Here is a 12,793-nt window from a genome sequence, read left to right on the forward strand (position 1 = left end):
GCTGCTTAACAGGTTCCGCTACCCACGTGGTCTCCCGGGGCAACCACAAAGTCGATTGGAAAGATCAAAATAAATGTGTGACGAATGGCAGGCCCAAAGCTGGCAAATATCGAATCATTCCTTTTGAGGTTTAAACTTAAAAATAATATTTAAAAATTAAGTAGCCTGCCAAAAAAGGCAGATTTGCGTCCGGAGGTGAAAGCGAGGGGCGGTACTTCCGGGTCAGGTGGGCCGGCTGCCGTGACCTTCCTCTCCGTTCGGCCATTTTGTCCCAGTCAGTCCCAAGGCTGCGGCTGCAGAGGAGCTGCTTGCGGATAAACTGCAAAGATGCTGTCCGTGCGCGTCGCTGCGGCCGTGGCCCGCGCCCTCCCTCGGCGGGCGGGGCTGGTGAGCACCGAGGGCCGGCGTTGGGGGCGGCCCGGCGGGACTGCAGCGGGTGGTGGTGCGCCGGCTCGGGAGCTCTTTCTGCAGGACGTTAGGGGCTGTGGCGGGCGTCGCCATCTTGCACCCGTGGCTGCTCGGGCTAGGCAGAATAGGCGACGGAGGGGCTCTTTTGCTCGCCACCTGTGCAGGATGAGACAGAGTGGTACAGGGGAGACAGTGATCTCGATGTTGTACAGAAACAGGGCCTCGGGATTCTTGTCTTCGGCCAAGGGCGGCCCGACTAGGGGTCTTGAGTGAAGGTCAGAGTTTGGTCTCTGGTTTTCCGAGGCCTGCTCGAAACGGGGAGTGTCCTCCCCGCTGATTCTCCGGGTCCTGTCCCACTGGAGGTTACGAGGGCTGCTGTCAGCTCTTGTTGAAGTGAGTCAGAGAAACCTGACATTGTATGAAGGTCAGCAGGCCCCGGCATTCCACCGGTGCCCAGAGGTGAGTTCGGAGCAAAGGAATAAATGAAAATGGTTTTTCAAATACCCAAGTAGGCGATCTCTTAGTGCTGACTATTAAAGCTACCGAGAAAGCGCCGTGCAGATACAAAGAAGCATTTCATGTGGCCAATACTGTGACAACAATGAAGCTGCAGTCCCAGTCTGGCAGAAAAAAGACTTTGCTATGTGGTACTTTGACATGTTTAAAGAATTTGTCCTTGAGTCGTCCACCTGATGTCTTGAGGAATTGTTAGTGATTGAGAATTCAAGTAAAGTAGAACATAAGGTTGGAAAATGCCTGTAAGGGTCAATACCCTTCGTTACTTACCTCCCTTGAAGTTAAGAACATAACCCTTGAGTTCTATGTAAAGGTATTGGTATTTGCTTATTTTTTTAATTTTAAAAATGATCTCAATTTGAAAGATGACATAAACGTACTGGCTATTTTGCTGTCCTCACAGGACCGCTTGGTTTTCTGTTGACAAAAAAGCATTTTTAACAATTTTCGTCTAGCTCCTATAGAAGATAGTAGTTTCAGAATTGACAGTGACCAGTCACAGCATTAAAACTTGAAGGAAGGAGAAAGGGGGGTCCAGGTTCCAGATTGCTGCGGGATTTGTTGAAGTCAATGCGACATGCCATAACTCTTAGTTTCTAAACTAACTCTAGCATTTATTTACGAACAGTTTTTGTTCCTTTGCTTTTGTATATTTGTTCCGTTGTCCATGCTGGAGTACAGTGGCACAATCATAGCTCATTGCAGCCTTGAACTCCTGGGCTCAAGCAATTATCTTGCCGCAGTCCTCTCCAGTTGCAGGGAATACAGGCATGAGCTACCATGCCCAGCCTATTTATTCTTTTTTTAAATTTTTTAAAAGCAAAATTGGAAATATATTGAGATTTGCCCCTGTAGGAAGCAGTTTATCTTATTGAGAATTTTTACAACTCATTTGAAATAAATCTAAAGTCAAAATAATAGTATCTAGATGCCTTTAGAGGGAAAGACACTTAAGACTTTAACAGTTGCTTTTTAAAATAGATATTGTATGTTAAAAATAAGCTTTTTATAGCGTATTTAATGTGTACTAGGAACTGCATAATAGATATATCAACAGGTATTTTCCCATGTGATTAATATTTTTAGTTGGCCAATTAATTTCTTCCTGTTTTTAGTAGAGATGGGGTCTCGCTCTTGCCTAGGCTGGTCTCGAACTCATGACCTTGAGCAATCTGCCCGCCTCGGCCTCTCAGAGTGCTAGGATTACAGGTGTGAGCCACTGCACCTGGCCACACTTGTCAGTTTTATAAAGGCTTTTTTAAAAATCAAGTTTTAATGCATGTGTTTGCACTAGGTCTCCAGAAATGCTTTGGGTTCATCTTTCATTGCTGCAAGGAACCTCCATGCCTCTCATACTCATCTTCAGAAGACTGGTAAGTTATCATTTCTCAGTTTACACCACACTTAATATCTTATTTTTTTATTTTTTTTGAGACAAGAGTCTTGCTTTGTTGCCTAGGCTAGAGTGAGTGCCATGGTGTCAGCCTAGCTCATAGCAACCTCAAACTCCTGGGCTCAACTGATCCTACTGCCTCAGCCTCCCTAGTAGCTGGGACTACAGGCATGCACCACCATGCCTGGCTAATTTTTTCTATATATATTAGTTGGCCAATTAATTTCTTTCTATTTATAGTAGAGACATGGTCTCATTCTTGCTCAGGCTGGTTTCGAACTCCTGACCTCAAGCAATCCACCCGCCTCGGCTTCTCAGAGTGTTAGGATTACAGGCGTGAGCCACTGCGCCCGGCCTAATAACTTATTAAATGAAGACATAAATTATATGTCTTTTATAATTGTTGTGGGTTGTTTCATACTTGTTAATTTTTTCTTTCATTTTTAGTTGCTACAGAATCTCAGTTTCTTAAACCATAATGTGCCATTTAGCCCTGTCTCGGTAGGTTCTCTTATTCTAGTGAACTGAGCTATAGTTATATATTTCTCTTTTTGATATTAACACAGCTTCTTCTGATAATGCCCCTTGGGTGGAAGCAAAGTATACATACTAGATAGTGGAATCTTTTTGACCTCTGAAAGATTCCTTTTTTCCTCCTACAAAGCATTAGAAAAAAGTAATTCATACTGATAGGTTTTTAAAAAAAGGCAATAGCTGCTACTCTATGTTTGATAATCTGTGAATTTTAGATGTGATAGTGAAGTGGGAAGGTGAGCATAGGAAGATTCTATAGGTTGGGGAATTTCTTTTGAGGTGTGTACTGGGGCTTTTTAACAGAAGGTTAAATATATGTTTGTATTTATGTATACACACACATGCACACACAAAGCACAGTATATATTGCCCACATGCTAAGATGAAAAGTAGTACCTGGGTACCTTTTTTTTTCCTTTAAGAGATGGATGGTTTTTTTTTTTTTTTTAATTTAATTCATTTATTTTTGAGACAGAGTCTTCTATTGCCCGGGCTAGAATGCAGTGGCATCAGCCCAGCTCACAGCAACTTCAAAATCCTGGGCTCAAGCTATTCTCTTCCCTCAGCCTCCCAGGTAGTTGGGACTATAGGCATGTCCCACCACGCCTGGCTAATTTTTTCTATTTTTAGTAGAGATGGGATCTCGAACTCCTGAGCTCAAGCAATCCTTCATCGTTGGCCTCCCAGAGTGCTAGGATTACAGGCGTGAGCCACCTCACCCGGCCAGTACCTGGGTACCTTTAAAGGGAAAGATACTTAAACTTTGTTAACAGTTGATTTTTTAAATTGAATTGTCCTCAATAGGCGCTGCTGAGATGTCTTCTATTCTTGAAGAGCGTATTCTTGGGGCTGATACCTCTGTTGACCTTGAAGAGACTGGGCGTGTCTTAAGCATTGGTGATGGTATTGCCCGTGTACATGGGCTGCGGAATGTTCAAGCAGAAGAAATGGTAGAATTTTCTTCGGGCTTAAAGGTAAATTATAAAATGAAGTTTTGGTGTTTTCATATCTGTGTCTTCTTAGTTGATTTAGCAATTCAGAGATTATGTCAGATTTTTAAAAAACTTTTAAGCCTCAATTTTGCCGAGCTTTTTTTTCTTGTCATTATAGATTGTAAAGAGAATAAACTTAAGAATTTTGGTTAGCTAGGTTTTTTACCCTGGGAAGTGATTTATACTTAAGTTGTAGCAACTGGTTCCAAAATACAAAATTGAGTAAACTTTCACTCACATTACAAGAAGTTCAAGTATTCATTGTAGCTGTTAAGATAACTTAAACTAAATTCATTTCTTGTTGAAAGTCAGTGACTTTGTGTTTCTAGTAAGAGCAGACCACTTATTGGTTGAGAGATGAGTTAGTGGTATAGCTATCAGAGGCTGTCTAATGACACAAGTCCACTTCTTTCTATTGGGTTGAGCCTAGTTAGCCAGTGGGATGAGAAATAAAAGTTGTTGGAATCTTGGGCTCTCTGAGGAAAGCAGAAGATAATATTGGACCAGGGGCAGTAGGACTACCTACTAAACACACAGATATGGGACAAGATAATCTTGATCCTCTTGCTAGTATGCAGTATGGAAAAAGAAACACTTGATATGGAAGACTAATTATAGATTCCAAAGTTATCATTAGTTGTAAGACCTTGGCCAAAAGTTTAACCTCTCTTATCTTCAATGTACAGTATAATCTTTGAAAGGTGAGGATGAAATAGAAGAACTCTTGAGTTGCCTTTTAGCTTTTATGTTCCAAATATCTAGAACAATACTGTCAAATAGAACTTTCTGCAGTGATGAAAATACTCTGTCTGTGCTATTTATTTATTTATTTATTTTGAGACAGAGTCTCACTGTATTGCCTAGGCTAGAGTGCTGTGGCATCAGCCTAGCTCACAGCAACCTCAAACTCCTGGGCTCAAGCCATCCTTCTGCCTCAGCCTCCCGAGTAGCTGGGACTACAGGCATTCACCACCATGGCCAGCTAATTTTTTCTATATATTTTAGTTGCCCAATTAATTTTCTTTCTATTTTTAGTAGAGACAGGGTCTCACTCTTGCTCAGGCTGGTTTCGAACTCCTGACCTTGAACAATCCTCTCACCTCCCAGAGTGCTAATATTACAGGCATGAGCCATGTCTGTGCTGTTTAATATGATACCAACTATACATATGTCACTATCAAGCATGTAAAATGTGGCTAGTGTGACTGAGGAAGTGAATTTTAATATTTTAAACTGGACATTTAAATTTAAATAGACACATTTGGTTGGTGGATACTATATTAAACATTAGGGATACTGACTAACGTTTTTGAACCTGCAGTGATATTCTGTATTTATTGTAAGCACTTCCCTAGAGCTTTTTTTTTTTTTTTTCCCCTTCCAAAGCTGTGAATTCCCCAGAGCTTTCATTACTGTAGACTCTGTTGCACTGTAACAGTCTTTTTGCATCAGATACGATTTAGGGAGCTAAAATAAGGTTGTAATGATTAGAGATGACTTGTTGCTGTTAGGAAAATTTGTTCTTGATGGCTACAATAATAAGAGTAGCTTTCAGTTTCACTTTTTACTAACCTGAGGAATGTAGTTTCTTTTTATATTTTTTTCTTTTTTTAATTTTTTTCTCCCCTTCTCTTATGTAGGTTCTGATTAGATAATTCCTGACCACTTTATTTCATACTGATCACTCAGCTCAAGAGCTGATTTCTTTGCTGCTTTCAATTCTTTGGGGATGTAATAGCATGTTAGGCTTATCATAATGGTAAGATTATTGAAGGGAACATGTTGCTATTTTAAGTAAGTCCTGACCAAAGAAGGTTGTTTGTTAGGTGGAAAAATACTGTGGAATAAACCAGATGAAAAGGACAATTCCTCCCTTCTCCGGGCTATTTTCTTGTCTTGCAGTATTGGTGTATTGGGAGGAGTTTCCCTCTAGCTTCATTGGTGTTCAATTGTGTCTTTTGTGCAGGGTATGTCTCTGAACTTGGAACCTGACAATGTTGGTGTTGTCGTGTTTGGCAATGATAAACTAATTAAGGAAGGAGATATTGTGAAGAGGACAGGAGCCATTGTGGATGTTCCAGTCGGTGAGGAGCTGTTGGGTCGTGTAGTAGATGCCCTTGGTAATGCCATTGATGGAAAGGTAGGTTTAATGTTTATTAGAGGTGGTTGTAGCTTCTAACAAACATTAAAACTGGTTATTCCGAGAGTTCCTTTTTATTTTTTTCTTTTACAGGGTCCAGTTGGTTCTAAGACCCGTAGGCGAGTTGGCCTGAAAGCCCCTGGAATCATTCCTCGAATCTCTGTGCGGGAACCAATGCAGACTGGCATTAAGGCTGTGGATAGCTTGGTGCCAATTGGTCGTGGTCAGCGTGAGCTGATCATTGGTGACAGACAGACTGGGTAAAGACCCAAGCATGTTAAAAGTTCTAACTAAAATTTGGTCTATAGAAAGATTATTTTTTAGTCTTGTAATGGTAAATGCTTTGGATATAATGGGGACAGTAGAATGTGTTATCAATAGTAGTGAAATTTTATCTGGGAAATCCTTTGTAGTATTTAGGAAGATTTATATTTACTTTCTCTTTTTAAAGTAAAACTTCAATTGCTATTGACACAATCATTAACCAGAAACGATTCAATGATGGAACTGATGAAAAGAAGAAGCTGTACTGTATCTATGTTGCTATTGGTCAGAAGAGGTCCACCGTTGCTCAGTTGGTGAAGAGACTTACAGATGCAGGTATTAAAGAACTTAAGTCCCAGGCTATTATCTCAAGTCCTATTGCTGTTCATCTTAGAACAGCTTCTGCTAAATCAAGACTGATTTTCATTACTCTCTAATGAGCTGAACTTTCTAATATAAATCAATAAGAAAAACAAAAGTAAAAAATAATATAAAACACCAATACATATAAAGGTTTTGGCAGTTTTCTTTAAAGCGGAAGCTATTTGACTCTGGTTAATAATTCTTAGTAGTAGATCTTTTTAGTACTTGGGTAAATTTTAATTATAGTAGCCTCTAAAATCATAATATTGATAACTTTGTAAAACTTAAAATATGTTTTCTCCTCAGATGCCATGAAGTACACTATTGTGGTGTCAGCTACAGCTTCTGATGCTGCCCCACTTCAGTACCTGGCTCCTTACTCTGGCTGTTCCATGGGAGAGTATTTTAGAGATAATGGCAAACATGCTTTGATCATCTATGACGACTTATCCAAACAGGTCAAAGGAAATACATTTTTATAATCTGTTTACGCTGTGATGAAAGTTCACAGATGCAGCTCCTGCTTAGTAGATGAATTTAACAACCCTTTTCTGTACCATAGGCTGTTGCTTACCGCCAGATGTCTCTGTTGCTCCGCCGACCCCCTGGTCGTGAGGCCTATCCTGGTGATGTGTTCTACCTGCACTCCCGGTTGCTGGAGAGAGCAGCCAAGATGAACGATGCTTTTGGTGGTGGCTCCTTGACTGCTTTACCAGTCATAGAAACACAGGCTGGTGATGTGTCTGCTTACATTCCAACAAATGTCATTTCCATCACAGATGGACAGGTACTTTTTTAATGATTAGGTGTAAAAAAAGGTTTGGATAATTCCAAGGCATTGGTTGAGACTAGTAGTTATTAACTGATTTGTTAAATGCCTTTTATTTTTATTATGGAAAACTCCAAATGTATACAAAACTAATGAGAATAGTATAATGAAACCCCCCATATCTGTCACCCAATTAACATTTTATGAAATAGTGCACTTCATTTGTGTTTCATTTATGCTAATTACTGTTCTTTCTTGCTTGATAGTTTTGAAGCAAATTCCAGAGATCATATCATTTCACCTGCATATATTACAATATAAATTAAGTTACATGTTGTTTTCTCATCTCATACATACCTCTTCATTGGCAATAGGATATATAAGTCAATTTGGGTTGTGAAAGATTTAGGGGATTGACACTTCACATTCTTCCTTAGGTTTGGGGTTTCAGCGTTTTGGCATAGTGACTTAAATTTGAAAATAATTAATTTCTTATTTTAAGCTTGCTAACATATCCCCTTACATTATAGATCTTCTTGGAAACAGAATTGTTCTACAAGGGTATCCGTCCTGCCATTAATGTTGGTTTGTCTGTGTCTCGTGTCGGATCTGCTGCCCAAACCAGGGCTATGAAGCAGGTAATTTGGCGTCACTTTGGTAGGAAGGAGGATATCATTTGATATACATCTTAAAGATTATATTTGAGTAGTGCTCTGTGTCACTGAGTTACAGTCCCAATAATGTTTATATTGCAGGTGGCAGGTACCATGAAGCTGGAATTGGCTCAGTATCGTGAGGTTGCTGCTTTTGCCCAGTTCGGTTCTGACCTCGATGCTGCCACTCAACAACTCTTGAGTCGTGGTGTGCGTTTGACTGAGTTGCTGAAGCAAGGACAATATTGTGAGTTCTTTTCTTCATTTGCCCAAGTTCCTACTGTGTTAGGGTCTCATCAGGTCTGCAGAGCTATGTCACATCAGACTTTAATACCTGCTGTTGCCTTTCATCAGAGGTCATGCCTTTTAGATGTAATTAATGCCCATTGTACTTACCCAAAGTACAGTTCTTAGCACCATTTGAATGTCAATACAATGGACTTAACTGGGGAAACTTAGTATATTTAATACCTTCTTATCAGGAATTGCGACCTATTATTGTCCTCTGCCCCTTTGCTAAAGGAGTGTGAAATTTGGCAGATTTAAAAGAATGTTAGTGTATTTTTACCTTGCCAAATAATTTCAGCAAATTGTTTATACCCCCCAAACAATATAAACACTGCCAGATAAATAGAGCTTATGGACTATGCCCAAAGATTACACTTCAGGGTTTGCAAATAGAAGTAAGGACTGTTTCCTGGAGAGAGGTGGGAAGGACTATTAATTGGAGTTCTAAGTTGCTCATAATGTGAAGCGTGGGTGGTATTAATATATAGAAACATGTTAATAATGGGGGGGAGTAATTTCTCTGACTTTAGTAAGGTGGCATTTATTTGTTTGAGCAACTCATTGCCATTGTTTTGTTTCTTTTCAGCTCCCATGGCTATTGAAGAACAAGTGGCTGTTATCTATGCAGGTGTAAAAGGATATCTTGATAAATTGGAGCCCAGCAAGATCACAAAGTTTGAGAACGCTTTCTTGTCTCATGTTGTCAGCCAGCACCAAAGCCTGTTGAGCACTATCAAGTATGAACATAATTAATGTCCTCTTTTTGTAAAGTTATGTTTTAAGATACAAGTCTTGTTAAAATTCTTTTTTTTTGGAGACACAGTCTTGCTCTGTTGCCTCTGTTTTATTTTGAAAACAACCAAGGTTATTTTTTCTATTTTTAGTAGAGATGGGTCTCCTTCTCGCTCAGGCTAAAATTCTTTTCAGTTCTGTGGTTAGGCTAGTCATTGAGATTCTGTCTAGATCAGAACTGATGATCTGCTTTTGTTTTCCAAATAGGGCTGATGGAAAGATCTCAGAAGAGTCAGATGCAAAGCTGAAAGAGATTGTAACAAACTTCGTGGCTGGATTTGAAGGATAAACTCATGGATTTACATCTGTTGCTAGTTTGGTTTGTCATTATTTCTTCTAGTAAATCAGTTCCATTTGTAAAAGTATTACTGTCAAACTCCTGATGTACAGAAATCACGTTAAAAATAAAAGTTCCATATTGTGTGGTAGATTTCTCTAGTGTGTTATTTAAAACTGAGATCATGTTAAGGACTTGTTGAACACGCTTCTTAACCTATTTCACTTGAATATTGGTACAATTCAAGGCTGAGCTCTTTGCACGATTCTAGAATAGTTTGTGATTGGTGAAAGAGAAATGCATAAATGTATATTGAATACATGTGGTAAGTGGATATTATTGAAGAGCACGACTGGCTCCTCTGCCCAGACTTACCTACATAAAAGAGGTACTGTAGGCAAGAAAAGGATAGGACAACTAACAAACATTCTCAAGGAAAGGAAAAAATTGCAAAGTATGAAAAAATTGTAGAGTATGAAAAATGGGTACAAAAAACTGAGGAGACGGCAGAATGAATAAAATTTTGAAAACTTGTCAATTTCTCATGTAATTTGTTTATTTTAATATAACCTTTCACAAGTAAGCAGTTCTTAATTATAATGTAATCAAACTGATCAGTATTTTATTTTTGGTCTTATTTAGGAGCTCTCCACAATCACAAAGATAACTATGTTTTCTGCTAGGTATTAAAAGATTTTAAAGTTGTAAAAGTTAGCTTTTGTCATGTAGGAGCTTAATTCATGTATTAGAGTTCTCCAGAGAAAGAGAACCAATAGAGTGTTTATTATATACACAGAAGGGTAAGCAGGGCAGGTGGGCAGACTGGAGACCCAGGTGAGGTGTTAGGCCTTCAACTAGATGAGGCCCAGCCATATTGTGGAGGGTAATATGCTTTACTCAAAGTCTACTGATTTAAATGTTGATCACATCTAAAAAATTGAACAGCAACATCTAGACTGGTGTTTGACCAAACACTAGGTATTATAGTGTGATGTTGTGATATAATAAATATATTTTTTATTTTAATTCCCATTTCCTGGCATAGAGCTTCTAAAACCCTTGGACTCTATGATGTGTCTTTTTTCATGCTAATGAGGTAACCCATCGTGAGCTTGGTCTTGGATAGTCTCTGGATGTGGTCTTGTTGCCAGGGATACCAACCACATGATTAGATGGACGGGACTTACAGCCTTTTCTTCCCAATTACTGGGGAGGGAAAAGAAGAGGTTCAGTTGGCCGGGCGCGGTGGCTCATGCCTGTAATCCTAGCACTCTGGGAGGCTGAGGCAGGCGGATTGCTCAAGGTCAGGAGTTCGAAACCAGCCTGAGCAAGAGCGAGACCCCGTCTCTACTATAAATAGAAATTAATTGGCCAACTAATATATATATATATATATATAAATTAGCCGGGCATGGTGGCTCATGCCTGTAGTCCCAGCTACTTGGGAGGCTGAGGCAAAGGATCACTTGAGCCCAGGAGTTTGAGGTTGCTGTGAGCTAGGCTGACGCCACGGCACTCACTCTGGCCTGGGCAACAAGTGAGACTCTGTCTCAAAAAAAAAAAAAAAAAAAAAGAGGCTCAGTTAATCACTAATGGCCAGTGAATTAATCAATCAATCATGTCTATGTAATGAAGCCTCTGTAAAAAGCCAAATGGACAGGGTTCTGAGAGCTTTCAGGTTGCTGCGAGCTACGGGAGGGTGGTGGGCCCAGAGAGGCATGGGAGCTCCAAGCCCCTTCTCCCATACTTGCCCTGTAGTCTCTTCCATCTGGGTGGCTGTGAGTTGTATCCTTTTAAAATGAATACGTAATCTAGTAAGTAAACTGCTTTCCCAAATTCTATGAGCTGTTAAATGATCAAACATGAGGGAGCATTATGATAACTGATTTATTGCAAGTTGGTCTGAAGCACAGGTGATAACCTGGATTTGCCATTGGTGTCTGGAGCAGGGGACAGTCTTGTGAGACTGAGTCCTCTTTTTTTTTTTTTTTTTTCTTGCTCTGTTGCCTGGGCTAGAATGCAGTGGTGTAATCATAGGTTACAGTAACCTCAAACTTCTGGGCTTAAGTGATCTAGCTAGGATTGGTATCCACAGAGAATTAGAGAACTTGCTGTGGGGGAAAAAGCACAGTTCTCATGTCAAAAAGTAAAATATTGGCCGGGCGCGGTGGCTCACGCCTGTAATCCTAGCTCTCTGGGAGGCCGAGGCGGGCGGATCGTTTGAGTTCAGGAGTTCAAAACCAACCTGAGCAAGAGCGAGACCCCCGTCTCTACTATAAATAGAAAGAAATCAATTGGCCAACTAATATATATACAAAAAAATTAGCCGGGCATGGTGGTGCATGCCTGTAGTCCCAGCTACTCAGGAGGCTGAGGCAGCAGGATCGCTTGAGCCCAGGAGTTTGAGGTTGCTGTGAGCTAGGCTGATGCCGGAGCACTCACTCTAGCCTGGGCAACAAAGTGAGACTCTGTCTCAAAAAATAAAAAAATAAATAAAAAGTAAAATATTGAGAGTGGTATGAATATAAAAGGAAAAACAGCTTTTCCTATACACCTAGCCTAGCCAAACTCAAACTAAACCACCTCCATCTGGAGCTGGTTTTTGTATAGAGATCAGATTTTTTTTTTCTATATGCATATCCAATTTTTTCAGCTCCATTGAGTATCTCCTCTACCCACTTGTCATAACTATGTCATGTTTTAAGTTTCATGCTTGTCTGGGTCTTTCTGGGTTCTAGTCTCCATTTTAAAATTGTAACAGGCATATAATTTGAAGAATCAAAAGAAGGCTATTCGTGAAAAATAGCAATCTCTTGCCTATCCCCAATCTTCCTACTCTCCCAAAGCAACCAATTTCTATTCCTTTATTTCTTTTGCCAGTTATTTCCATATCACAGTTCTTATGTCAGTTCTTGACTTTTACATTGTATGTATAATCTATTGATTTCACCCAGTGGATGATGAGAATTTTGCATGTGCACACTCATACTACACACTCCACCATAATCCTTCCTCTTATCTATTATCCTAATATGAACAAATTATGATTTGGGATAAAACAAATTTAAGACCTTACAACCTGTTTTTGACTAAGCCATGTAGTATCTCTAATTTGACCCCAATCTTTCTCCAGTTGTCTGAGTTAATATGTTTAAACGTGTCAGGCAAGATGTTTCTCAGAACCATCTGGATCGGTTGTTCTGGTGGGCTGGTATACTCTTGTGTTGGAGCACTAGTGTTACAGATAAAGGCTGAAGCCATTTGGATTATTTACCCTTTCTCTTTGTAAGCTTGAAGGGTTTTATTTTGAAGTTTTAGTTTCGTATATTTTGGTGCAGGTCTACTTTCATTCATTGTGCTTGAGCACTTGAATACATTTTTGGTATAATTTTTTATATTGCAGT

General features: G+C 39.7%; 1 protein-coding gene across 1 annotated transcript; it reads left to right on the plus strand.

The window, feature by feature from the left end:
* The first annotated feature begins 237 nt into the window (after positions 1 to 237).
* Positions 238 to 9,540, plus strand: ATP5F1A (ATP synthase F1 subunit alpha). Its single transcript, XM_075993481.1, has 12 exons — positions 238 to 387; positions 2,219 to 2,297; positions 3,656 to 3,825; positions 5,810 to 5,983; positions 6,077 to 6,243; positions 6,435 to 6,583; positions 6,917 to 7,068; positions 7,173 to 7,397; positions 7,910 to 8,017; positions 8,135 to 8,279; positions 8,907 to 9,057; positions 9,320 to 9,540. Exons 1-12 carry the CDS (start codon positions 328 to 330, stop codon positions 9,399 to 9,401), a joined length of 1,662 nt encoding a protein of 553 aa, XP_075849596.1. The 5' UTR covers positions 238 to 327; the 3' UTR covers positions 9,402 to 9,540.
* The last annotated feature ends 3,253 nt before the right edge of the window (positions 9,541 to 12,793 follow it).

Source organism: Microcebus murinus, chromosome 17 (genome assembly GCF_040939455.1).
Source record: "Microcebus murinus isolate Inina chromosome 17, M.murinus_Inina_mat1.0, whole genome shotgun sequence".
In the NCBI taxonomy this organism is placed as follows: domain Eukaryota; kingdom Metazoa; phylum Chordata; class Mammalia; order Primates; family Cheirogaleidae; genus Microcebus; species Microcebus murinus.

Coding starts and splice junctions, on each gene's coding strand:
- ATP5F1A (XM_075993481.1), top strand. CDS start 328: ATGCTGTCCGTGCGCGTCGCTGCGGCCGTGGCCCGCGCCCTCCCTCGG. Junction 3,826..5,809: donor AATTTTCTTCGGGCTTAAAG/GTAAATTATAAA, acceptor TCTTTTGTGCAG/GGTATGTCTCTGAACTTGGA. Junction 5,984..6,076: donor GTAATGCCATTGATGGAAAG/GTAGGTTTAATG, acceptor TTTCTTTTACAG/GGTCCAGTTGGTTCTAAGAC.